The sequence below is a fragment of the Kogia breviceps genome, chromosome 11 (assembly GCF_026419965.1).
Source record: "Kogia breviceps isolate mKogBre1 chromosome 11, mKogBre1 haplotype 1, whole genome shotgun sequence".
Lineage (NCBI taxonomy): Eukaryota > Metazoa > Chordata > Mammalia > Artiodactyla > Physeteridae > Kogia > Kogia breviceps.
This window is the reverse complement of record NC_081320.1, coordinates 101,380,147-101,407,220: the sequence shown is the minus strand read 5'-3', so window position 1 is coordinate 101,407,220 and position 27,074 is coordinate 101,380,147. Positions and strand designations below refer to the sequence as shown.

Here is a 27,074-nt window from a genome sequence, read left to right as displayed (position 1 = left end):
AGGACTGGTTTCCGTTTGTTTTTGATTTTAACCCCACCCATGCTGAGGGCAGGAAGCAGAAACACGAGAAGGCCAACTGAGAAAAGTAAGTATTAGGACTAAATCTTCTTGGTAATAAAAACCACAAGACTGTATAAATAATAGATACTGAAATCTGAACTATAAGGATAATTTTTCAGAAAGCAAATCTCACTCTGATGAAAAGTAAAACTTTTGCCGAAGTGACAGATTCCCACTGGCCAAGCATGCAGTGACTCAGCACATCTGATGATCCCCTAAACGCTGGGCTGGGTCCAGCTGTCCCTGAAGGAGTCAGCCGGGAGCTGGTGTCCTCTCAGAGCCGGCCCAGCCCCTCCCCACCCCTTCCCCCATCCTCAGTCTGCCTGCTCCAGCCTGTTCCTAATCTCCTACTTCCGGCCGGGAACCTGCCCCTGGTTTTCTTTTTAAAATTAATTAATTAATTAATTTAAAAATTTTTTGGCTGCGTTGGGTGTTTGCTGCTGCGTGCGGGCTTTCTCTAGTTGCAGGGAGCGGGGGCTACTCTTCGTTGCGGTGCGTGGGCTTCTCTTGTTGCGGAGCGTGGGCTCTAGGCATGCAGGCTTCAGTAGTTGCAGCACTTGGGCTCAGTAGTTGTGGCGCACGGGCTTAGTTGCTCCGCGGCCTGTGGGATCTTCCCGGACCAGGGCTCGAACCCGTGTCCCCTGCATTGGCAGGGGGATTCTTAACCACTGCGCCACCAGGGAAGTCCCTGCCCCTGGTTTTCTGCTCTGCTCAGACCCTTCAGATAAGGCTCTGTGTTGCAATTCATTCAACGAATATTTACGGGTACCTGCTCTGTGCCAGGCGCTATCCTAGGCCCTGGGATGCAACAGTAAGCAAACAGGAAAAAAACCTCCCTGGCTTCACAGAGTGTAAGTTCGAATAAGGGGGACAAGCAAAAAACAACAGCCTGTGGGTCAGATGGTGGCAGGAGCACGACAGAGGCGAAGAGGAAGAAAAGTGGCAGCCCAGTGCATGTGTGTATGCGCACACGTGTGTGACGGTGACAGGGAGTCAGAGAGTTGGCACGACAGGGAAGCAGAATTGCACTCGTCTGAGGCGTGGCCTGGAAGCTGCGGGTTACATGACCTTTGAGCAGGTGTGGGGAGGAGACAACGGAGCCGGTCAGCGGGCTGGAGGAGCGAAAGTGCGCCGCTGAGGAACAGCAAGGGCAGGCCTGAGGGCGGGGTCCCGGCGCCCAGAGGGGCTGCGGTGCAGGAGGCGGGGAGGAGAGGGCGGGGAGGAGGGAGTGGAGGGGGCGTGGGAGGAGGAGGGCGTGGAGGAGGAGGAGGGGGAGGGCGGGGAGGAGGGAGGGGAAGGGCGGCCCCCGCGTGCTATTGGGGCTGAGCATAGCCTGCGGGGAGGCAGGAGGAAGCCAGGACCCGACCTGGGTCCCGGGCTGGTGGGCCTGCTGTGGTTGAGGGCCACTGGCCCGACTCTGCATCCGTCTTACATGAAGGCCAACAGGATGTGACCAGGAACGGACCAGGCATGGGGGCAGGGCTGTTCCCAGGGTTTCGGCCTGAGCGCCCGCCCGGAGGCAGGGGATGCGCCGCGCTGAGACGGGGAAGACTTGGGCGCGGCGGGCTGGGTGGGGACAAAGCCGACCGCCTGGCTGTGCGCACGTCTGGCAGGTCTGCCAGGGGTCTGGCGGCAGATGCCGAGGACAGTCGGCCGGGCTTGGGGAGGGTCCAGGCTGGAAACCCCGTGCCCATCGGGCAGCTGTGTCTCACGGGCGCCGGAGCCAGCCAGCGTGAGCGCAGGCGGGAAGCGGGCCGCGTCCGGAGCCCGGGGCGGGCCCCTGCTGTGGCGGGGGACAGGTGGACACCGCCTTCTGCTGGGGCCCGGCCTCCTCTAGGCTCCGCCCAGGTTTTGTTCACTGCTGGCTCTGGGGTCCCTCCCAGCTCCACCCGAAGCCCCGCCCAGGCCCAGCACAAGTTGCCAACTGAGAGCTGGCAAACTAGAGGCTGGGGCACAAAGCCCCGAATTCCAGCTCTACATATGGGAGCTCTGCTTCTTGAGAAACCTCCATACTGTTCTCCACAGTGGCTACACCAATTTACATTCCCACCAGCAGTGCAGGAGGGCTCGCTTCCCTCCACACCCTCGCCAACATTTTTAAAAAATAAATTTACTATTATTATTTTTTATTTTTGGCTGCGTTGGGTCTTCGTTGCTGTGCGTAGGCTTTCTCTAGTTGCGGCGAGCGGGGGTTACTTTTCGTTGCAGTGCGCGGGCTTCTCATTGCAGTGGCTTCTCTTGTTGCAGAGCACGGGCTCTAGGCGCACGGGCTCAGGAGTTGTGGCTCACGGGCTCTAAAGCGCAGGCTCAGTAGTTGTGGTGCACGGGCTCAGCTGCTCCGCGGCATGTGGGATCTTCCCGGACCACGGCTCGAACCCGTGTCCCCTGCATTGGCAGGCGGATTGTTAACCAACCACTGCGCCACCAGGGAAGCCCTGCGAACATTTTTTTAATTTGTGGGGTTTTGTTTTCGGCCTGGGCTGCGTGGCGTACAGGATCTTAGTTCCCCGACCCGGGATCGAACCTGTGTCCCCTGCGGTAGACGCTTGGAGTCCTAACCACAGGACCACCAGGGAAGTCCCCATTTGTGTTCTTTTTGATGAGAGCCATTCTGACAGGTGTGAGGTGATTCTTCCTCAATGTTTACGTTCAATTTGTGTTTGTATTAAACACCTAACACTAGTTGAGAAACTTAGCAACAATAACTCAGTCAACAATCTGCAGTCATCACGACTGCACCACCTGCGGTCGCCATTTCTATTTTGAAATGGAATCCTCCAAACGTTCACGAATGTATCTGCACCCATCTGCTCGGGCTGCCGCCGAAACACACCACAGCCCCGGGGCTTAAGTAGAGAGGCTTCCCTGCCCTTAGTCGCGGAGGCTGGGGCTCCAAGATCAGGATGCCGGCAGGGCTAGTTTCTGGGAGGCCTCTCGCCTTGCCCTGCAGACAGCCGCCTGCTGGCCGTGTCCTCACGCGGCCCTCCGGCTGCAAGTGCCTCTCGAGCCCTGTGCGACGAGGGCCACCCAAACAGCCTCATTATAATGCAACCACCTCACTGAAGGCTCAGTCTCCAAACGCAGCCACATTCTGTGCCGGGACCAGTGCTCCGACATACAATTTTCTGGGCACAGTTGAGCCCATGGCGGCACCCGAGCACACGTGCAGCTCCACGTCCTCCAACCGGACCCTGATTACTTGACGTTTGTCTAAGAGGTGCTGTTTGGCCCTGGCCGAGCCGCTGAGGCCCCCGTCTTGTCTTCTCCCCAGGTGGGGGCGGTTCTTCTCGCGTGTCCTGTCCCCCAGCCCCAGCCCACTTCCCAGACTCAGACCACGTGGCCTCTGCACCCAAGAGCTATCAGCACCCGACCACCCTCCAGGAGATGCACGGCGGCTGGGTCTGTTGTCTCCTTGAAGCTCCTCCACACTCAGGGCAGGGGGCGCTGTGGGCAGAGACCCCAGCACCCAAACCCGAGACACTGCCTGTGGACTGAGCCACCTATTCCACCACAGCTAAGGCCCCCCAGCCATAATAGTGCAGTTATTTCATGGCCCCGAAGGAGTGAAGAGACAGCTAAAGAGAGACACATCCCTGACCATAAGACACCCCAAATTCAGAGATGTTGAAACCTCAAATAACGAGCATCTTGAAGCTGCTGAACTGCGGTGCTGGGATCGCCCTCCCTGGGGGCTCTCAGTCTCCTTGACCCTCAACCAGGTGACGCTGGAAGGGCCCACGTGGCACTGGGACGTGACAGGACACGTCTAAACCCCAGAGGGAACACAGGTGCGACGGAGGCCCTTGTTACAGATGCAAAAATGTGAATCTCTCCCAAACAGGAAACTCACATTCCACTTCTTGTCTGGAAAGACAGACAAGCAGGAAGTGATTTATATGGAACAGTAAGAAAACTACCAGGAGAGCCCACAGCTTCTGGAGCTCTCTCCATTCACCGCATCCTTAACGCCTCCGTAAACGTTTCCACGCCCCCCTGCGGCCAAAGCAAACACCTGGCAGTTCCCGGACGAAGTTAGGTCTAAACAGCTAAATTCTATGCCCAGCAACTTAGTCGTTAGGAGAGTCAGTCCACATACGTATCAAAAGAAACGTGTTTCACTCCTCGGCAACCACACCTGTGGGCGAGCGGGACGTGCGCCCGGCGGACCCGTCCCAGGGCGGACGCGTGGCCTTCGGTGGGTCCCGGCACCTACTGGCTCCTCAGGCCAGCAGCCACTGCGACCCCCGCTTCGCAAGGGGGCGCGTCACCGGGAGGCGTGGCCTGACGCTGAACGCGAGCCTCCCCAGGCTGGAGTCTGGCTGCGTTTCCCTCCGACCCCGAAGCTCCCCGGCGAGCTCCTGCGGCCCAGTGGGGTGTCTCCGCACACGGACTGGGAAGCACAGCCATGCAGCCAGGGCCACCGTGGTGCACACCTCCGGGCCGGGTGGCTGAGGTCAGGGAGTCCTCGGGGATGCGCAACCGTGAGGAAGGAGAAAGCAGCAGCCGCGGCAGCGTCTGGAAGGCGGGGAGCAGAGGCGGGGGGCTGGCCGTGTGCAGAACCTGGGCACCACGGGGGCGTGAAAGGCGGAGGTGGAGGCGGGGCCGGGGACACAGGCTGGGGGCCGTGACGCCCGGGGGCCTATCCTTCGTAAGATCGACTACAAGAAATAAACGCGACAGTGTGCTCTCGGATGGTGGGGTACGGCAGAGACAAGCGTGAGGCGGCACCACACGCCTGACGAGGTTGAAAGCACACGTAACCGAACACGTCTGCCCTGAGGCCCTCCTTCCCCGCCGCTTCTCACCTGAACGGGAAACAGGCAGGAAGTGCCGGGAGGCAATCAGACACGAGGCTGGAAGAAGTGACATAACATACGGGAAAGAAGAAACGAGACGATTGTTAGATGACTGGACTGTATACCTGGACAACTCGAGGAGGTTAATGGGAGCAGTTTTAAACCCAGTAGGAGCCTAGTAAGCTGGAATTACTAATGTTTCCAAAGACAGTGGCTTTTCTATACATAAATGATAATCAGTCTTAATAACTGCATTGAAAAGGAGATAAACCCGGAATAAACTTACTAGCAATTTTGAAGACGCTGTGGGAAAACGGTTTCTTTTCCGTTTTTCTTCATTCATCGAAAACATTGTTGGCGTTTTTTGCAGCTCCCCCTCCACAGGTATAACGGACAAATAAAATTGTATACATTTAAAGTGTACAAGCCTGCTTTTAGAGCAGCTGCGGGTTGGCAGCAAAGAGGAAGGTACGCAGAATTCTCACGTCCCGCCCCCCCCCCCGGCCCACTATCCATATACCCCCTCCCAGAGCAGGACGCTTGTTTCAGTCGATGCACCTGCACTGACCCAGCACCATCGCCCGAAGTCCACAGTTCTCCTTAGGCTTCACTCTGGTGTTGTACAATCTGTGGGTTTGGACAAACGGATAATGACGTGTATCATCATTATGGTTTCATACAGAGTATTTTCAAGGCCCTAAAGATCCTCTGAGCTCCGCCTATTCCACGATCCCCCACCCCCACCCCCATAACCACTGATCTTTTTACTGTCTCCATAGTTTTGCCTTTTCCAGAATGCCATAGTTGGAATCACACAGCCTTTTCAGACTGGCTTCTTTCACTTAGTCACATGCATTTAAGGTTCCTCCATGACTTTTCATGGCTCGATAGGTCATTTCTTTTTAGCTCTACATAATATCCCATTGCCTGGATGGACCACAGTTTGTTTATTCATTCACGTACGAAAGGACATGTTGGTTGCTTCCAAGTTTTGGCAATTACGAATAAAGCTACTATAAACATCCATGTGCAGGTTTCATATGGACAGAAGTTTCCAACTCCTTTGGGTAAATACCAAGGAGCACAATTGCTGGATCATATGCTAAGAGTATGTTTAGTTTTGTAAGAATCTTCCTCCCAAATGGGCTGCACCATTTTGCATCCACATTAACAATGAATGGGAGTTCCTGTTGCTCCACAACCTCACCAGCGTTTGGTGCTATCGGTGTCTGGATTCCAGCCACTCTAACAGCTGTGTGGTGGTCTCTCACTGTTGTTTTAATTTCCCTGATGACATACGATGTGGAGCATCTTTTCATGTCCTCAGTTGCCACCTACATATCTCCTTTACTGAGGTGTCTGTGAAGTCTTTGGCCCATTTAAATTGATTGATTGATTGATTTTTGGCTGTGTTGGGGCTTTGTAATGTGCACAGACTTTCTCTACTTGTGGCAAGCGGGGACTCCTCTTTGTTGCGGTGCACCAGCTTCCCATTGCAGTGGCTTCTCTCGTCGCAGAGCACGGGCTCTTGGCACACGGGCTTCAGTAGTTGTGGCGCGCAGGCTTAGTTGCTCTGTGGCACGTGGGATCTTCCTGGACCAGGGCTTGAACCCATGTCCCCTGCATTGGCAGGAGGATTCTTAACCACTGCGCCACCAGGGGAGTCCCGTGCCTTGATTTTTTATCTAAAAAGTCATCACCATACCTAAGGTCATCTAGGTTTCCTCCTATGTTACCTTCTAGGAGTTTCATAGTTCTGCATAGTTTACATTTAGGGAGCGTGAAAAATTTTGAGTTAATTTTTGTGAGAAGTGTAGATCCACTTTTCTGCGTGTGGACGTCCAATGGTTCCAACACCATTTGTTGGAGACACTATCTTTGCTCCCATTGTATTTCCTCTGCTCCTTTGTCAAAGATCACTTAACTATATTTATGGGGTTCTATTTCGGGGCCAATGTGATGATTTGATATATGCATACATTTAAAATGATTACCACAGTCAAGTTAATTAACACACCCATCGCCTCAGTTACCTTTTTAAATGTGTGTGTGTATGAGAGATTTCCTGTCATAGCAAATCCAAGTATACCATACGGTACTGTTAACTAGAGTCACCATGCTATGCATCTGCTTCTTCTGAAGTACCCTGTAGGAAGCCTGAATAAAGTGTGATATCACCTTCTTTAGATGGCAAATCATATATGCAAACAGCTGATAAATTTTTAAAAAGATGTCCAGCCTCACCCTGCATCTCGGTCAAACCTTAGGATGGGCTGCATCATAGCTGGCGGTCTCTCTGTCTTTGTAGAAGAAATGTTCTCTTGCCCTCACCCTTTGTCTTGCATGTGTCTGTGTGGGTTCGGGGGTGAATGCCAAGGGGAGTTAGCGGGAAGAGGGAAAGCATCGTGCTCCCAAACTCAAGCTAATTCGTGACTTTGTTCACAGAGAAGTCCTGGGGGAGGCCCAGCAGATTCATTGCTACTGACAACGAGCCCTGAACACAGGCCCTTTGGGGGGCGAAGCTACATGGCCTCATGAAAAAACCCGTCACGTCGTGTCACGATAACGTGGTGGCCAAGGGGCTGTAACTGAACGATCCAAGATTTCCAGAGCCTTTTAAAAAACACCATAAAGGGTGCCGCTTCTCTGGGGTATGATGGGGAGAAGAACCAGACAACCTTTCTATCCTTTTTTTTTTTTTTTTTTTTTTTTTTTTTTTTTGCGGTATGTGGGCCTCTCACTGTTGTGGCCTCTCCCGTTGCGGAGCACAGGCTCCGGACGCGCAGGCCTAGCGGCCATGGCTCACGGGCTTAGTTGCTCCGCGGCATGTGGGATCTTCCCGGACCAGGGCACGAACCCGTGTCTCCTGCATCGGCAGGCGGATTCTCAACCACTGCGCCACCAGGGAAGCCCTCTATCCTTTCTTGTTTTGCATACAACTTCTTTTCACATTTCATCCTCTTGCTACCCAATAATCTCAATACAGGACTTGCCCATCAGACTTTAATAAACACACAAGAACAAAACATAAGACAAGCACTCATAACAGAGAGACAAACACCCCCATCTCCAAACAGAGCCATACTGGGGGTCAGGGCTTCAACACAGGAATTTGGGGACACTAACATTCAGCTGGCCCCCAGGTTCTAAAGTGTTAGTTGAAGCATGTCGCATACCTGAATGGGGTACCCTGCTCATCATACAGACCCCCCATGCAGAGGCCACCACGGTGCTGGAGAAGGTCCACGTGTGGCTACAGAGGACATGGGCTGAGAAGGACAGAGGGTGGGATTCAAAAGCCTCAGCTGAGCGAGGTCTCTCCTGGACCCAGGGGTTCTGCCGGGGGATCTGTAGGTCGGCACACCCCTTGCCTTTAACTGCCTTCTTTGAAAACAGACCTCTAAAGATACATGCACCCCTATATTCACAGCAGCATTATTTACAGCAGCCAAGACATGGAAGCAATCTAAGACAGATAAAAGATTCAAGATAAAGTGACAAATACTGAAGATGGGTAAATCAGATTTCAACATACAGATAACAGGGGTCCCCCCAAAAAGAAAACCAAAGCAAAAACTAAAACAGAGCACTAGGCCACAATTCAAGGAAACTTTCTTGAAACAGTAGATTTGAAAATACATACAGAAAAAGCGCACCATATACCCGCAAACACTGACCCAGGGCCACCAACACATGACACATTCTAACAAAACTGCTGACTCGAGAAAGAGGAAAAAACACTTTGGACATCTAAGCAAAAAGAATACATGACTTGGAAAGAAAATAAGATTCATCAGGCTCTTCATGCATCACTTTATGCTGGAAGAAAACAGAATATTTAAGACACTCAAGGAAAGAAAATGTAGGCAAGGATTTCATATTCTGCAAAACTTCAAGTATAAAGGACACAGGCTGAATTCAACATACAGAAGCCCAGGGAGTATGGCTGCCAAGTTGACACTGACCTAGACCCTGGTTATGAGCATTAAGTACAGGGAAATAAGACTAAATGAGGGCAGCGGGGAGAGATTTTACTATGTAACAGTTGACGATGTGGCTCCAGTGCTGTTTTCATTGTAATTAATGGTATATTAAGGTTAGTATCCACGTAGTACATGTTGAAGTAGAACAAGCAAGTGTCAGGGAATATTTGGCTCCGTAGTCCCACAGCCTGAGAACCAGGAACTCGGCGTAGGAGACGCAGCTGTGACATGGAAGAGGGTGAATGCCCTGGATCCTGAGTTTGTTTTACGACTGTCAACATGAGCTCAGAAGACACTCTCTTGAAATGTGTGTGCGCACACGTATGTATCTTTTAGGCCTAGAAATGACCACCAACCGTGTAGCAACGAGCGCCGAGGCTCTGAAATACGCCTTTTTTTTTGCCGTTAAAAGAGACCACAGGGCTTCCCTGGTGGCGCAGTGGTTGAGAGCCCGCCTGCCGATGCAGGAGATGCGGGTTCGTGCCCCGGTCCGGGAGGATCCCACATGCCGCAGAGCAGCTGGGCCCGTGAGCCATGGCCGCTGGGCCTGTGCTCCGCGGCAGGAGAGGCCACAACAGTGAGAGGCCTGCGTACCACAAAAAAAACAAAAAAAACAAAAAAAAAAAGAGACCACAGACCCTTTTACAGAGAGAGAAAGCCAATTCCAGGCCCAGAGCAGGACAGGTACAAGATGGGTCTAGAACACCCTGACACCTCAGACTGCAAGAAAGCTCTCTATGACCGTGTGCACAGTCTGTGCGTGCGTGTGTCTGTGTGTGGTCAGTGTGTGTCTGTGCACACGTGTACATAATGAATATCAAAAGAAATCAAGAGCCAACTTGAGGAGGCTCCCTCTTACAGGCCAAAGCCACTGCAATTTGGGTTAAATAAGGAGGAAGACTGCAATGGACTGAAACCCATCAAACAGGTTTAAGTACATGAGTTCATGACATATACACATGTTTACATGTCATAAAAATATATAAATAAAAGCCCCGATTGGGCTACCTTTTTAGGATGACCGGGAGCCACTCTTAGCATTTATCTCGCCTTTTGTACATGAATTCTACACTGAGCGCCAGCATGAGGTGAGGGGAAGTATCTTCTAAAACTGTTCCAGCCAATAAACGTAAGCAAAATGACAGCATACCAGCGTCCTGCGACCTAATTAACGGATCTAGGCCCCGGGCGCTGGCAGCTGCCAACAACAGGATGAAACCGCCCCGCCTTCTGATGAAAGCATGTAGCACACGTGCCCGAGGGGTGGAGCCTGACTGTGATCAAGCCTCTGGATCCAGCCGCCAATTTGCAGGAAATACCGAGGACAGAGTAAAACACTGGAGAGCACCTCGAGGTCGCGAGCAACAAAACTGACAGTGGGAAACGACGGGACAAATGGCTCAGGCTCTTCAACAGACAGACCGTAAGAACAGAGATGGAGATGGAACCTGTAAATTAAAGAGGCTTAAGAAATACCAAGTTAAAAAAAAAAAAGAAATACCAAGTTTAAGAAAAAGAGTAGACTAGACTAAAAACTGCCACAAAGAAAAGCAAGGAAGTCATTTCTGTAGAAGTCAGGATCAGCTCTGGAGGGAGGGAGGGGCTGGGACGGAAGGAACGTGTGAAGGGCCTTCTGGGCATCTGGCAAAGCACTACTTCTTGACCTGGGTGGTAGTTACAAGGGTACTCGCCTTATAATAACCACAGTAATTCAATAAGCTATACATTTGTTTTGTATCGTTTTCTGCATGTTTTTATGACAGAAAGGTAATAAAAGATAAAAATAATCACGTCAAACTTTTTTTTTAACTTGCATAGTGCTTTTAACAAAAATAGCCCCCCTGCCCCCCCAAATTTAAAACATTTATTTACAATCTTGGTCTTTAGAAGTTATTGTTGACTGTTGCTATCTAACGGTCGGGCAGGGCTGCCCGTGTGCAGGCGGCCCTATCACAGTGCCCCGCCAGGTAAGACCAGCCCACCGTCCCTCTGCCAAGGCGTGGGCCCTGGCAGGACTGCGCCCAGCAAGGGAGCCGTGCCTTCCTCCAACCCGCCCATAGGTACAAGCCCACCTAAAAATCGGTCTTGCCAACTGTAGGGTAAGTGAACTCATAGAATACGTCTAGGCTTCTTGCCTGCATTTTTTTTTTTTTTTTTTTTTTTTTTTTTTTTTTTGCGGTACGCGGGCCTTTCACTGCTGCGGCCTCTCCCGTTGAGGAGCACAGGCTCCGGATGCGCAGGCTCAGCGGCCACAGCTCACGGGCCCAGCCGCTCCGCGGCATGTGGGATCCTCCCGGTGGCACGAACCCGCATGCCCTGCATCGGCAGGCGGACTCTCAACCACTGCGCCACCAGGGAAGCCCTTGCCTGCATTTTTAAACTGATGTTTTACTCATCCTTATTAAATCAAAGGCCTAACACTTTTGTCTAGACTGCAATAAAACTAATGAGAACAGTATCAAGCCCAATAAAGCATACTTCTAGCAAAACCTCAAATAATTCTCAAGTCTCAAAGGATGTTCAGTTTCTGACACATCCAACCACCTTTAAGGCACATGCCATGGACCACTACCCTGCTTTTCCGATTTAGTCTGAAAGCTGTGTCTGCCCATCGACTGCAGTGGTCCAGCCTACAGCTTTATTTTTCACACCAGTAAGTAAAGGTGACAAACAGCCACTGGCTCAAGTTGTTCCAAGAATTAAAGGACCTGGTCAGTCTTCAGGTTGCTTCGCGCCTTGTCTTGCTAATCTGTCAGCTTCTTCGTTGCCTATAAATCCCGAATGGCCAGGAACATGCATCTGTTAAAAAAAAAGTTTCCTTTTATTTTTACCAATGTTTTACACAAGCAACACATGACTACATCCTCACCGTAAAACACGTCAACCGTTCAGAGAAGACAAGTGTGAAGGCGCCCTTCACAGCTCCTCCTCAGCACAATTCTGACGGCACAACGCACTTGTGTGCTGGATACACCGACAGAAATCCCGTTTTGTTTCTCCACAAATTGGATTTTACTGTTGTATTGCCTTTTTCCCACTTAACAGTGGGACCCGGCAAGCGTTCTGGACAGAGCAGATGTGTGGATGGGTATGTATACGACACACACACACACCTGATTCTCCCTCAGTGCTGTTACAAAGGGATACGCTCATGTGATTTAACCACTGTTTGCACTTATGTTGCTGAAAGGCAAGTTTTGTTTTTTTGTTTGTTTTGTTTGTTTGCTTTTTTTTTGCTACACAGCATGGCCTGTGGGATCTTAGTTCCCCGACCAGGGATCGAACTCATGCCCTTGGCAGTGAAAGGGCGGACTCCTAACCACTGAACAACCAGGGAATTCCCCGAAAGGCATGTTTAACTGTCAGGTTGCCAAACGGTCACCAGGGGTCCTGGGCTGGGAGCGCACAGTAGGGTTAAAAAAATGGCTGCCGTTTAACTTGCTCTGTATTGTTCGAAAAGGTAATTTTAAAAAGTGACCTGGTGTAAGAAAAATACCTCCATTTTGGGAAGAAAAATTATGTTACTAAGGTCTAATCACACAAGTATATTTTTAAGAGGGTACATTATAAATTAGCCTGAACTGACATTACGGCTGCTTCCAAAGAAACCAGGAGGCTGACGATCACAGGTCGCTCTAACAGTGCGAGATACGGCCGGGCGAGGACGACGTGGAGAGCCCGGAGCCCCTCAGTCTCAGTGCCGGGACCCAGCACTCTGCACGCAGGACCCGCCTGTTAGAGCAGCATTACTCAGAGGATGGTCAAAAGACTCCACTGTGCTCTAACGTACGCTACGACAGCAATTCCACGGACCCCGCTATTTTAACTGAAGTCATCAAATCACTCACAGAAACCATTACACTGTCCAGCTAGTTTCTTTCATTTGGTCCTAACGGCCACAAGCGGGGACCACCTAAGACAACACTCACCCACTGGATGTCCATGCCCTGGACCAGCCTGTCCAGCTCCACGAAGTCCTCTTTGTTGATCACCTCCTTCCCTGTGCTTGTCCTCCATCCACTCTTCTTCCAGCCTTGCACCCAATTGGTGATGCCTAGAAGGAAGCCTCACAGATCATTATTCTCGAACGTTCTGGTACTTGTTCCTCCCTAGACTCCCCTCTGACCAATGCTCCACGTGTACCGAGTGGCTTTCTGGGCTTTTCCTTTCCTTACTGGGGCCGTGCTCGGGCTCGCCCCATCCCTTTACTCTCACCCGTGTCTGCCCTGAGGCCGTCGGACTGAGGCACCGCCCCCTCCAGCCTCATCGGCGCCCCCCCCAGGCCCCCACCCCACAGGCCCTACACACGGTACCCCCAGAGGGAGCACACATCTTCCACCTCGCGGCCACGCCCCCGGCACCTGGCAAAGCGTGCCTCCGCCGCACATACCGGAGCAGCACGGGTTTCCCTGGCACCAGACACGCCCAACGCCAGCCCCTTCACCGTCTGGGTCCTGCCCTGGTGCCGCACCTCCTCCAGGGGAAGGAAATACCTATTTCCCTTCATATGTACTTGAAAAACCCTAGAAGAAGTCAAATGTAAGTGCTTACCATTGATAGTAAACATGCTGTCTGTGTAGAGAACCAACTTATTGATGTTCTGAGCCTTTGCCTGTTCGATGGCTTTGCAGGCTGCCTTGAAGATACAAATCAGTTGTCATGCTGCAGAAATTGTTCAACTTTTGACACTGATGTTCAAAATTACCAAAAAATTTAAAATCTAAATTCCTTTTTCTGTGCTAACCATAATGATAATATTGTCTATGTGAAATAACGCTACACCTACAATTCTCCTGCTTAGACAGCTATTTGAAACAAGTTTCATAATTTTTCTAGAAAACTCCTGTTCTTCAGGACTGTTACTAGCCCCAAATTAAGTTTCTTGTGGATTCTGAGTACCTTATCCGCACGGAGAGTAGACAGTATACTGACACCGTTCTAGTCAATGGTAAAGGACGATAAACTTACATTTTTAGTGGAAAAATACCTCTGATGACTTACATGAATCTCTGCTCTTTGGTTTGTTTGCCGCCCAGGAAGTCTAATTCCTACATTTCTGGTTTCAAAACAGTACAAAAGAAAATAAAATTATAAGCTGATTCTCAAAGTGATTCCTTAAGTCTCTTAATGGATAACAGGCTTGTATACTTTTTTATTTGAAATATGAAATCATACAAAAATCAAACCAACAACACTAACATTTTATTGAAAAGTGCCATGGTGTGGTCTTGTAGGAGAACTCGGAACCAGAAGGCAAAAGCCAGGTTTAATTTCTGGACCTGAAACACACCAGCATGTGTTCTTGGGCAGGCACTAAACTGGCGGCCACTCGTGCCACCCGAGCTTGCCACCCCTTAGAGGGTTCCAGGCTAAGTGAAGCAGCGACGTGAAGGCCGAAGGAATTACAGGCCGGGAGGCTGGAGAGCAGCATCACTGGTGCGCAGGTGACCTTGCTCACGCCCGGGGCTGCTCAGGCACCCGGACACTGGTGAGTGGCTACTTCACAGGGGTCCAACCCCTCTTTTACACTGAATTCTGGGGCTGTCAGTTACTACTCAAGTTCTTGCATATTGGGGGGCAGGTGTATTTGAATGATCTCACGTCATATCACCTTGACTTTGTGCCTTTTGAAAAACATGGGTCACCTCTAAGCTCACTCATCTTCAAGACTCGCAGGGGCAGGCAGGGCTCCCAGTATGGTGGCCTGCCCCTCATGCATCCTTGCCAAAGCCACCTCCCAGGGACGTGGGACTCCTCCACTACCCCTGCCAACGCGACCAAACAATCAACCAGTAAGTGGATCCTGCCTCAGTCTTTCCCAAGTTTTGGAATATGATTCGGTTAAATGGAAGCTTAATAAAAGCCAGCTTTTCTGGTTTACTTACAAAGGATGGCCTGGCCCCCAGTAAACACCGATTCCTGCTCGAGCCCTCCTCCGCCCGTTACTGGAGCAGCAGCCGTCCGTGTAGACGACGACAGAGTGCCCTGTAAGCGGGAAACTTAGTGAGTGCCACCAGATCACCGTTACTAAAAGCTGAAATTCACCTAAAAACTTACTACGATTGAATTAGCATTTTAAACTGAGAGAGTGCTTATGCTGTGGAAGCTTTCCGCGCAGGAAAACATTACCAGTGCCTTATATGGGGGCACTTGACGCTTTTTGCTTGGAATCCACTCCTATTTCGGTTCTGCTTGCCAGGGGGAATTAAAGGTGAAAGCAATCGCTCTGTAAGCCCAGACCCCGCTGCTGTTTACATTCCCTGTTACAGAGGCCAACGAACAAAGCCACTGCCCCTCTCTTCACGTGTGTGCGGGGCAGTGCAGGAAGGCCACGTTCACCCCCAGGAGCTGCCCTTGCAGACAACAGTGCCCCGATTATGACCTGCCTGCCAGAAGGTCAAGTCCTCCGACAAATGTTGGCCTAACGTTTTTTCTTGGTCCTTTCGCAACTAGTGAACTGTGGTCCCGCCTTTGCTTCTTTCCATCTAGACGGGGGGCTTGATCAACAGACCAACGCAGTAAAGAGCAAAAGGCAGAGAAGGCGTGACACGAGGCCGTCCTCCGGCTGCTGACGGCAGCGGAGCACTCGGCAGGGCGGAGGGGAACTCGGTTGCCCGGTGTCAGCGAGCAGGGCAGTGGAGCGACCGGAGGCCGCGCTCCGTGAGGTGCGCGTTGGCCGAGGGCAGACTGAACAGGCAGCGGCAAGGCGGGGGGCGGCGAGCGGCCAGCAGAGCGCGTTCCTGTAGCCGGAGTGGGGCCGGGGCTCCGAGAACACGGGCGCGGGGCAGGGCTCCTCCGCTCCACTCAACGTGATGTTCAACACGACCCCTTCCTGCTCCCGACTCCGTGCGGCTGCCAGTGCCCGTCAGGCACTGTGCCAGGTGCCCCCGCGCTTCTGGCAACTGTCAGTGCACTGCAAACGGCTCGTCTCCCAGTCGCCTCACAAGCGTCTGCTCAATTACTATCACTCAATGATCAGATCAAGAACATGTGGTTCTGCTTTCCACATAACGGCAAAAATTGATTTATAGTTTTCATACAGTTTGACCAAACATTTTCTACTGGTTTCCCTTGAAAAACTTAGAACACTGGTGTTTACAAAGATCAAAGAGTTTTTCATGCATAGCCTATACAATGATTTTCCTATGAATGTCCAAAATTCTAATAATTCTACACCATTAGACCAATTATAAAATAGTGACCTTAGGACTCTCCTGGTGGACCAGTGGTAAAGAATCCACCTTCCAATGCAGGGGACACGGGATCGATCCCTGGTCACGGAACTGGGATCCCACATGCCTTGGGGCAACTCAGCCCACACCACAACTACTGAGCTTGCGCGCTCCAACTAGAGAGCCCACGCGCTCTGGAGCCTGCACGCCACAACTAGAGAGAAGCCCACGTGCCGCAACGAAAGATTCCACATGGTGCAATGAAGACCCGACACAACCAAATAAATAAATATGTAAAAAGAAAGGGGGGGAAAAAAGAATATTATACATCAGTTCAAATTTCCCTCATTAAGAAAATGGGAAAAGTTTTTACACATGAATATACTTATATGATTACTGTATTAAAAATTTAAAAATCCAGGAAAGACATACCCATATAAGAAAACGTGTCTTTGCTCACTGAAGGCAGCGGTTCTGCATTCAGTTTCACATGCTTTGCACATGGCTCTGTGGTTTCACCTTCAGCTTCATCTAAGGGCTCATGAAGTCGCTTGTTTGCCTCCACTTGTGATTCCTGTACACATTTATTTTTCTGCCCTGAAAGGTAGAGTCTACTCAAAAGCCAGAAACAATGGACACAACATGAAATGACTGAGAATCCAGAACTTTACTAAGTCAGGTTTAAATACCCCCTGTATGTGGCTCTATAGAGGGAAAGACTTAAGACAGGCCACACCACCTCAGACACTGACGTCCTGGGAAATTAAATATTCCATAATAAGCTCAGTGAGGGCAATACGAAGTCGAGAGCAAAGCTGCTGTTAAAAAAGAAATCTAGTTTCGATGGAGACAGAACAGATACCAAGGGTGTTGAACCCTTTAGCGCTCAAAGACAGTTTGAAAATCTGAGGGGCTCTTTCCCCAGAGAAAACAAGAGTCCAAATTTCATATCTAAAGTGAGACCAGATAATGGGACATATTAAAAAAGGGAAATAGAAACCAAAAGGTAATGGGATTGGGTCCCTGCAGGGACAGCACTGTTGGAGAGCTTCCCTCCAGTGGCCCAGCCAGGGCGGACCTGAGGGTAATCCCCAAGGGATTCTCACACCCACTCAGGTTGTGTCTCACTCACTCTTTCATATAATTACGGCAGCTGACGCAGAAGATGAATTAGACCAGGATTCAAAAAACTAGTTTCAGGGGCTTCCCTGGTGGCGCAGTGGTCGAGAGTCCGCCTGCCGATGCGGGGGACGCGGGTTCGTGCCCCGGTCCGGGAAGATCCCACGTGCCGCCGAGCGGCTGGGCCCGTGAGCCGTGGCCGCTGCGCCTGCGCGTCCGGAGCCTGTGCTCCGCAACGGGAGAGGCCGCAACAGTGAGAGGCCCGCGTACCGCCAAAAAAAAAAAAAAAAAAAAAAAAAAAAAACTAGTTTCAATTTGAGCTTTACCTTTTATCAGTTGTGAACTCAGTCAACTGACTTAACCCCCCTCAGCTGCTATAAAATGAGGCCTAGCATTAGGTGATCTGAAACAGCTTTTCCTACGCTGCCCTTTTATGGAGAGGAACTAGAAACACACAAGGAGCAACTCACTGTATCTCCAAAATAACAACCTTAACTCAACACTGCAGAGCGCACTTTTTGCTCTAAACCCCTAAACCAGGGGTGGAGACGGTGCTCCAGCATTTACTGAGCGCCGCCTAGACAGGCATACGCTGGAACTTCTCGCCCGGAGTAGCTTCTCAGCCCACCCCTCTCCGAAGAATGCTAAGGTTAGCCAGGCAGAGCTCGAGGGGAGCGCCAACACGTCCACAGCGGTACTGACATGTCCGCTCCGCTGTACTGGTGTTACCTCATACTGACCTTGAAAATACTCCTGCAGGTGCTCTGCAAAAGTACCCCTAGAGGTACAGGCTGAAGTGCAATTTTGCAGAATTTTAATATTGATATATATAATTGGTTTTATTTACTATAACAGAGAAAGTTAAATTGAAATGAAAGTTGTTGAAGAACAGACATGACTTTGAAGGAAAAGGATACTACGATTGTCAGATAATTTTTCCTTCACAAAATTGTGGTTTTTCTTTAAGTAAATTAACCTAAAATCAACTTATATAAACCACAGTAACTGGCAAATAGCTCAGTAATCCCCAAATAAGGATAAATGTAATATTAAAAGAAAAACTGGGAAAGAGGCTAACAGGTTTGCCCTGGTATGGCTCTCAAACATTCATGATGCTAAATCCCATTTATATATATTATGTAAGTCACTAACTGAAGGTCTCTGTAAAGTTTTAAGAAAAGCAGATTCACAGATATAAAACACTACCTTGGGGCTTCCCTGGTGGCGCAGTGGTTGAGAGTCCGCCTGCCAATGCAGGGGACACGGGTTCGTGCCCCGGTCCGGGAGGATCCCACGTGCCGCGGGGCCCGTGAGCCGTGGCCGCTAAGCCTGCGCATCCGGAGCCTGCGCTCCGCAACGGGAGAGGCCACGACAGCGAGAGGCCCGCGTACCGCAAAAAAACAAACAAACAAAACTATCCTGCCTTAAGACTTGGAGAATTTAATAAACAGAAACATACTGATACTGGAAGAACTGAGATATGAATAAATTACTAATTGGTTAAAACGAAAAACCCGTGAAAAGAAGTATTAAGAACCCAACCAAGACACGAGTCATACTTGCACACTAGCTTTCTATCCCAAGCCAATTTCTCACCTGGGTAGAAAACGGAACTGTCACATCACGCCCCCTTTTAAAAGCTGCTGGGAAACGGAGGTGCATGAGCTGTCTCCTCTGCCTCGGAAACTTGCCTTTCAGGGCAGACTCCTAGCATGATCTGCGTCTCCCTGAATCCCGCTTTGTCCAGAAGTGTCAGGACACCCCAGAGGAGCACCCGTTCAATGCTCGAGCATCTAGTGGGCTCGAGACACTGTTCAAAAGAAGCTGATTTAAAATATCCTCCTCTCAGTCTTCATCCACTGTAGTAAAAAATGTCTGTGAGTAAAGTTAAAGACACTTCTTCAAGGCAGGCTACATTTTAAACCTTTGTGCTCTAAAGCAGCCACCCTCAGTCCTGCCTACCTGATATCCCTTATATTGGGCCCTAAACTTCAATTAAGTCTACTTCCGGTAACATGTGAAACTGGAGGAAATTCCGATTGTGTGACTCTATCCTAGGTAAAAATGAAACACCATACAGGTGCATGCTGTGACAAGAACTACACTGGTCATTTTACAACTAGAGCCCATTCAATCCAATAACAAGAATAAGTATTTTTAAAAGATGGAATTAAGGATAGTGAGGACACTGAATGGAATAGGAGATCTGAGTCCTGGCTTGTCTCCAATACTGTTACCAACAGGAGTCACTATGCTAAATTGCTTTCAGCTTGTTTCCTAATCTGCAAAATGGAAAAATGGAAACAATCATATTCTTCTCTATCTGCTTAGAGAGTAGCTACATAGACCAAGTGACACTTGGGATATGAAAGGCTTTGAATAGGTTAAAATGTTACAACGATGTGAGTCGTGACTACCTTCTGAACCATCAGGGTTTGTGGAGCTTCTGACAAAGGCCCAGGCTTCCTCTTCTGTGGCAAACTTCTTAAATCTGGCTGCAGGAAACCGGTCCACCTGGGCTCTGCATTCATCCCTGAAACAAAGTGCAATGTAAGCTCCTCCCTCCGTCACCCTATTTTTTCACGATCCTTGTCTTAGGCTGGGAACAGTGTGACAAGGGCTGGGGCTGTCAGCTCCTTGGGGGCAAAGGATCATGCCTTACAGTTTGTAGTCTTATCTTGCACGTCCAACCCTTCACCCTGTGTCATGCTAGGTGCCAACGAGTCACTACACCTGCACCATAAGGCTTTCCTCAAAGCATACTAAAATTTGGGGGTCTTCAATCATTTCATTACAACAGAAAGGCCAGCTTCTGAGATGCTTATTCCTCAGTAGCCCAGCTGTACAGGGGAACACTATGCACTCACGTACACACACAAAGACTGATAATAAACCTTGATATCATACAGTGGGAAGAGTCCTGGTTATGGAGTCATAACACCTGGGTTCAAGTCCTACATCTGTCACTTACTAGCCCCAAGAATTTCTTGACCATGGTAACTACAACCAAAAATGAGAATAATCCCACCTACCTCAAAGGACCCCTTATAGGGATACAAACATTAGTTTACAAGAACTTCTCTTTTTAGGACTTCCCTGGTGGTGCAGTGGTTAAGAATCCGCCTGCCAATGCAGGGGACACAGGTTCAAGCCCTGGTCCGGGAAGATCCCACATGCCACGGAGCAACTAAGCATGTGCACCACAACTACTGAGCCCGCGAGCCACAACTACTGAAGCCCGTGCACCTAGAGCCCATGCTCCGCAACAAGAGAAGCCACCGCAATGAGAAGCCTGCGCGCAGCAACGAAGACTCAAAGCAGCCAAAATAAATTAATTTATTTTTAAAAATATTTCCCTTTTTAAAAACACCCGTAAGATTAGATTAGGCATTGAGTTCCACCACGTGTAACCCTGTGGAAACTCTTTCATTGTAATAGATAGGAAAAAGGATTAAGTAGAGGCCTCTGGCCACCCCAGACTGTAAGTGGCGTTTCTGACACTCCCAGCAAAAACGAAGCGGAGTCGAGGCCTCCATGTGGCAGCCCACGCGCGCCGACTCCAGGCCGAGGGCCGTGCGCTCCGGGGGTGGCAGCCGCCTCCCCGCCGCGGAGCCGCCCACCGCCGCCCTAAACCCGCTCCCGGGGAGGCGCGGCTCCCTCACCAGGTCAGGAAGACCCCGGCCTTGCGGCCCCTCCTCACGGCATAAAACATGGCGAGCCCGCGGCAGCTGCGGCCACTGCAATGTACGGCAGCCAAAGCCACTCTGTGCACCACGCCCAGAAGTCTGGTCATCGCTCACTGCCGGTCACCGGCGAGAACCCCTTCTCCCGGCCACATGCCGTCATCACACATGCCGGACTTCCGGCGGCGGCGCAGGGAGATGACGCAACTAGGGGGGGCGGGACCTAGGGCGGGGCCCAGACTCCCGCTTTTCTGACTTCAATTTCCTGGACATCGGTGAGACTGTGGGGCCTGGGCGGAAGTCCCGGGGGCGGGGCCTAAGGAGGGGCAGAGGCGGGGATAGGGGCGCCTGGGCGGGGTCTGGGCGGCGTGGGCGGGGACCGGTCGGGGTGGGTAGGAATGCGGCTCTGCTCTCGCCCAATCCCCGCCGCCTGCAACAGCTCGGGCGTTTCCCCGCGCTCGGTGGGCGCTGCAGGCTCTGCGCGCGGTGGGCATCGGACGTCCGGCCACGGGCCCCCGACGTCGGCCTACCGTGGTTCTGGGGCGCTTCCGCGGTGCGCGGTGCACTCAGGACTGGCCAAGCACGCGGATGGGCTGGTCTACTGGCTCACTGTTGTCGTGGCCGGGAAGACATTGGGGTTCACAAAGGAAAAAGAGGGGTGGGTGCCGCTGAGGGAGAGGGGGAAAGGGGTGTGAGCGCTGCAGCTCGCCGCCGCCTCGGTGCTCCGCTCAAGGGGGTGGCCCTTTTCCCAGCCCCACCCAGGCCGGTGTGTAACCAGCAGGATGTCCAATACTTAGCGCACTACGACCCAAGGGGAAAATTTAGTTGGAAAGGCAATGTCTTAAAATTCTGCCCAGTATTTCACATTTTGCCCGGTAAGCAAACCGACTTCCAAGTCCTCTCTATTGACAAGTCTTGCTTTTCAAATTAACTTTACTTAATTTTCTTGAAGTCTTCAGTTCAACAAACGTTATCGAACACGCACTGTGTGCTCCCCAGGCCCCAGGGGATGCAGAATTGGGGATGCAGAATTCACTAAGGCAGTAGTCTGAGCACCAAGGAATCCCGAGATAAACCTGTGAACAAATAGAGGACGTCAGCAAAGTGTGTGCCAGGCAGGGGAGAGTGAGCACCCTTGCCTGGAGGGCCAGGGAACACAATAGTGCCTGAGTAAGGCTTTGCAGGATAAAAGGAGAGTTCATTCAGGTGAGTTAGGCAGAGAGAAGAAAGTAGGATATTCCAGGAAGAAGGGACAGCAGAGGTGTAGTCAGTGTGTTCTTGCATGTGAACTCAATGAACATCCATTTTAAAGATTTCAACTTCCCTAATTTAAATTTAAATTGGCTCTAGTCCATTCCTCATCCCTAACTTTGTTGCACTTCAAGGTAGCTTCTTTCAAAAAAGTTGTCCTTAAAAATCAATTAATGATAGATCATCTCATCTCCTCTCCTGTAGATATATGATGAAAGCCAGGGATGCACCAGTGACCGCTCTCAGGATGACCGCAGCCCCTCTCTTTACGGTCATTCATTCCCCCTCTGCCCAGGGCCTCTGGAGCTCCTGTAGCCTCTGGATGAGCACCGGCCAGGTCTTGGAAATTTTCTTTCTGGACCTTCTTTTCTTTAGAAGCATCTCTAGCTCATGTTCTCCTGGCGACACAGGTTAAGTTATGGACACAGATGGCACCTGGAAGCGCGGATTTCTGATTAGGAAGCTCAAGTGGAAGGTAGTTAGGGTAGTGGGGGCCAAAAGCAGACGTCTTCACTTCAAAGCTCTGAAAGAACTGGGATCCTCAGCCGGCTATGAAACAATGACAGTTGTGTAGGGTATAGACACAGCTGTCGACCGCAATATTCCCTGGGGAAGGAGAGAGGCTGGGCCCATGGAAGAGTGCTGCCTGACCCTATCCCCCTGACCTTGGGGTCAGACCTACTTGGGACTTGCTTTTTCTTGTAAATTAGCTGGCTGTGGTCCTTTATTTAATTTATTTTATTTTATTTTTTGGCCCCACTGCATGGCGTGCAGAATCTTAGTTCCCTGACCAGGAATTGAACCCGTTCCCCCTGCAGGGGCAGCACAGAGTCTTAACCACTGGACCACCAGGGAAGTCCCTGTGGTCCCTTATCACAGAAGACTCACGGTCCCTACAAAGTTGTAGTTCGGAATTATCTGAGTATATTCAGACAGTCATCCGTGCGGCTTTCTACAATTACAAAACTGTTTCTTCTGGCATTTCATTGACTGATTACTCATCTGAAAATGTTTTCTATCTGAATCTCTGGCTCGCAGTGTGTGATTTTCCTTAACCCTGGGCCCAAACTGGCCCATTCTCAATACGGTGCTGAGCTCTGGACCAGAGTCAGAAGATACCTACCAGGGGATATGTGCCCTCAGTCACATCCTTAGCCCTTGGAGACTTAATTCCATCAACTGAAAAATCCGAATGATGGGAATGAAAATTCCCACTGCAAAAGGGTTTTCTTTAAATTGAGGTATTAGGAGAAATAACAAATTTTGCAAAATGGATAGTTTACTGCCTGGCATATAACATACTCATATAGAAATAGCTATTGTCATTTTCCACTGTAATCTGTACATGAGGGGTAACGGAAACATCTGCTGTTTTTTCTCAGGGTCCACTGAAAAATTCCATAGGCATTTACTGAGTGCCAACAATATACCAGGCACTCTTCTAGACCTGGCCACATGTGCCTACTGAGCATGTGAAAGGGGACTAATCCAAATTCCACTGGATTTTGAAGACTGAAAAATAAAAAGAAGGTAAACGTCATTAATTTTTCATATTGATTCATATTGATTGCATGTTAAGCTGATAATATTTTGACTATCTTGGGTTAAACAAATATATTTAAAATTATGTTTTGTTTCATTTTACTTTTTTTTTTTTTTTTCTGCGGTGCGCGGGCCTCTCACCGTTGCGGCCTCTCCCGTTGCGGAGCACAGGCTCCGGACGCACAGGCTCAGTGGCCATGGCTCACGGGCCCAGCCGCTCCGCGGCATGTGGGATCCTCCCGGACCGGGGCACGAACCCGTGTCCCCTGCATCGGCAGGCGGACTCCCAACCACTGCGCCACCAGGGAAGCCCCATTTTACTTTTTATTTATTTTTTTTTTGTTTTACTTTTTAAATGCGACAGCTAGAAAAGTTTAAATTGCTCTTGTGACTTGAGTTCGTGAAGGGCACTGTTGTAGACACGGGTGAGATGACATGGAGCTTCTGCTCTAGGGAGGGGAATGAATTACTAGACACATGAGACAGGCACTTGACCATTGTTGTAAGGGATAAAAAGAAATAACCTGGGCGATAGGAAAGAGGAGTATGCGGGTAAGAGATGTGGAAGACGGTGCGTTATAACCGCAGTGAGGTTTTGTCGAGCAGTCACAGCGGGACGTGGTGTCGTTTTGCTTTGCTGACATCGGTCGTAACATGGTAGGGAGCCCTCTTCCTCACGTGGTCAATCAGGAAGAAGCTTTTAAAAGGTATCAATTCTCGATGGGATCAGAAGGGACTTAAGAAGTTGTGACACACTTTTGCAAAGTAGTTGCACCAATTTTTACTTTCAGCAGGAAATTCTCGGAGAGCCTGCAGAACCCTACTCTCCCCATAACTGAGTTTTTCAGACTTTTAAATTTATGAAAGTGGGTGTCAACGGTGTCTCACTGTGGTCTTCAGGTACATTTCTGTGATCACCGGTGACAATGGACATTTCATCCAAAGCGTTTCCTCACCTGGGTTCTTTTTGTGACACATGCCTGCTCAGTAAATCCCAGCTGCTGCTGCTGCTGCTGGCCAGGGACCACACTTTTTAAAAAAATTTAATTTAATTTATTTATTTTTGGCTGTGTTGGGTCTTCCTTGCTGCGCACGGGCTTTCTCTAGTTGCGGCGAGCGGGGGCTACTCTTTGTTGCAGTGCTCGGGCTTCTCTTGTTGCAGAGCACGGGCTCTAGGCACGTGGGCTTCATTAGTTGTGGCACGCGGGCTCAGTAGTTGTGGCTCACGGCTTCTAGAGCACAGGCTCAGTAGTTGTGGTGCACGGGCTTAGTTGCTCCGTGGCATGTGGGATCTTCCCAGACCAGGGCTCGAACCCGTGTCCCCTGAATTGGCAGGTGGATTCTTAACCACCGCACCACCAGGGAAGCCCCAGGGACCACGCTTTGAGAACCATTGCCCATAAAAAAGATTCCCCTGTATGTTTCACTAAGAGTTTTAAAGTTTTGTTTTTGACGTTTATGTCCTTGACATTACCTCTGAAAGTTAAACATTTTTATACCTTGTTATCTCACCACACTTGGAATTTCCTGGGTGATAGGGACGTCTTTTGTTCCAAGCAGACAACTCTTGGTGGGTTCCTTGATGGCTTCTAGTCACCAGAAAGACCAAGCCGTGGTCAGAGGGTTGGAACTTTCAACTCCATCCTCTGTTCTCTGGGGAGGGGAGAGGGCTGGAGACTGAGGTAATAATCAATCATGCCCACATGAGGAAGCCTCCATCACATACTTAAACAATGGAGTTCAGAGAGCTGTCAGGTTGTTGAACACGTGGAGGTGCTGGGAGGGTGGTGTGCCAGAGAGGGCATGAAAATTCTGTGTTTTATTTTTTATATGGTAAATATCAATAGACATAACCCATATAAATAAAAATTCTTCAAGGTCTTCAATCATTTTAATAAGTGCAGAGTCCTGAGGCCAAAATCTTAAGAACTGCTGACCTAGCAAAAATTATAGATCAACATAGGAACACATGTAACATCATATATTCAAACTATGTGCTTGTAACTCCAATTTACATTTTCCGGCAAATTATATTTTTTGAATAAAAATTTCTACCAGTCTAGGGCTTCCCTGGTGGCGCAGTGGTCGAGAGTCCGCCTGCTGATGCAGGGGGCGCGGGTTCGTGCCCCGGTCCGGGAGGATCCCACGTGCCGCGGAGCGGGCTGGGCCCGTGAGCCGTGGCCGCTGAGCCTGCGAGTCCGGAGCCTGTGCTCCGCAACGGGAGAGGCCACAGCAGTGAGAGGCCCGCGTACCGCAAAAAAAAAAAAAAAAAAAAAATTCTACCAGTCTATATATCATGTTTCTGTAAAACATGTTAGCGTTTCCCAAAATGTTTGATTTTGGATAGATAACTCTCTGAAGCCATTTCTTGCTTCAGAAATGAAGTATTTGTTTATTCGTACCCAGGAGTGTACAGACGCCACAGAATCGCTTTCACATTGTCAGAACTGATATTCAGGAAGCCTGTACTAAGTAGCGTACACACAGCCATGACCGATCCCAACACTAACATTATCCCGTTTACAGAGAAGCAAGCTGAGATTTCAAGTGATTATGTACCTTGGCCGCAGCCATGCAGACAGAAAGGGTGCAGCCAGGGCTCAGACCGCAGTCCAACGCCCACCCTGGGAAACCTAAGGCATCGTTCTCAAAGAGCGGTCCTTGGCAACGGCGTCACCTGGGAACTTGTCAGGACGATGCATCCGCACCACGTCTGCAGAATGAGAACTGTGTGGGCGGAGCCCGGCACTCTGTGGTTTAGCAAGCGCCAGGGGACGGCGATGCACGCTCAGGTTTGAGAGCACTGCTGAATGGCGCCCCTCCCGCCCTGGAGCGGGCCGCGTGTCTCCATTTCTGCTGCTCTGTGAGCGTCTCACCTCACCCTGTGAGATCAACAGGCAGATCTCATGTTTATTTAATAAACGAAGAAACAGAGGCTCGGGGAGTTTTAATGACTTGTCCAAAGTCATCTAGTTAGTTTTGGAACTGGAACTTGATCCCAGATCTTCTGGCTCTTAATCTGAAGCCATGAGTAGCACCAACAGGGAATCCAGGGGCAGTAAGGTCAGAGCAGCGGCCGGAGACATCATTTTGCCGCCTTTAGTCAAGGGGGAGAGAACAAGCACGGGTCCCCTCCAGGGGTCTGGCCCATTGTAGCCAGACGCCCACTGTGATGGCAGTCCCCGGGGCTCCACGTCGTCTGTAGGCCATTCGCGGTGTGCTAGGACCCCCAGTGCACTCAGGACCTTACTGCGCACACCCTGAGACCGTGACTTACGCTCGTCACCACAGGGGTTAGACGCACACTAAACCTGGATGCAGATGTGGTTTACCATAGTGTCACCTTCTGATTTCCACCTCGTCACATTTCTCCGTCATCCCACAGCACACAAACCCTGCGCCCACCGTGACACCAACGCCTGGGTGGGGGGAGCCTCGCCCTGGTGCAGGCAGCACCCAGGCGCCTGT

The 27,074-nt window shown here is 50.4% G+C and overlaps 1 protein-coding gene across 5 annotated transcripts; it reads right to left on the bottom strand.

The window, feature by feature from the left end:
- Positions 1 to 373: 373 nt before the first annotated feature.
- On the bottom strand, positions 374 to 20,995 carry RNASEH1 (ribonuclease H1). Of its 5 annotated transcripts, none has more exons than XR_010835660.1 (10): positions 20,793 to 20,995; positions 19,548 to 19,663; positions 16,444 to 16,608; positions 14,725 to 14,824; positions 13,841 to 13,895; positions 13,391 to 13,475; positions 12,769 to 12,893; positions 11,548 to 11,638; positions 4,866 to 4,913; positions 374 to 4,718 (listed from the first exon to the last, which is right to left on the bottom strand). XR_010835660.1 is itself a non-coding variant. In XM_067008224.1 (9 exons), the coding sequence occupies exons 1-8, from the start codon at positions 20,921 to 20,923 to the stop codon at positions 11,552 to 11,554; spliced, it is 864 nt and encodes a 287-aa protein (XP_066864325.1). In that variant the 5' UTR covers positions 20,924 to 20,995; the 3' UTR covers positions 7,846 to 8,675; positions 11,548 to 11,551. The 5 variants fall into 5 exon arrangements, 2 of the variants coding, with proteins under 2 accessions (XP_066864325.1, XP_058934251.1); XR_010835661.1 differs by having other exon boundaries at positions 374 to 4,575; XM_067008224.1 differs by lacking the exons at positions 374 to 4,718; positions 4,866 to 4,913 and adding an exon at positions 7,846 to 8,675.
- Between the last annotated feature and the right edge of the window lie 6,079 nt (positions 20,996 to 27,074).

What these genes read in the sequence shown, in the direction of transcription:
- RNASEH1 (XM_067008224.1), bottom strand. Translation starts at nt 20,923, where the DNA reads ATGACCAGACTTCTGGGCGTGGTGCACAGAGTGGCTTTGGCTGCCGTA. An exon ending in AAACCCTGATGGTTCAGAAG is followed by an intron (nt 16,609 to 19,547) that starts GTAGTCACGACT and finishes TCTACCTTTCAG; the next exon opens with GGCAGAAAAATAAATGTGTA. An exon ending in AGGGCATGGACATCCAGTGG is followed by an intron (nt 11,639 to 12,768) that starts GTGAGTGTTGTC and finishes TTTTTTTAACAG; the next exon opens with ATGCATGTTCCTGGCCATTC.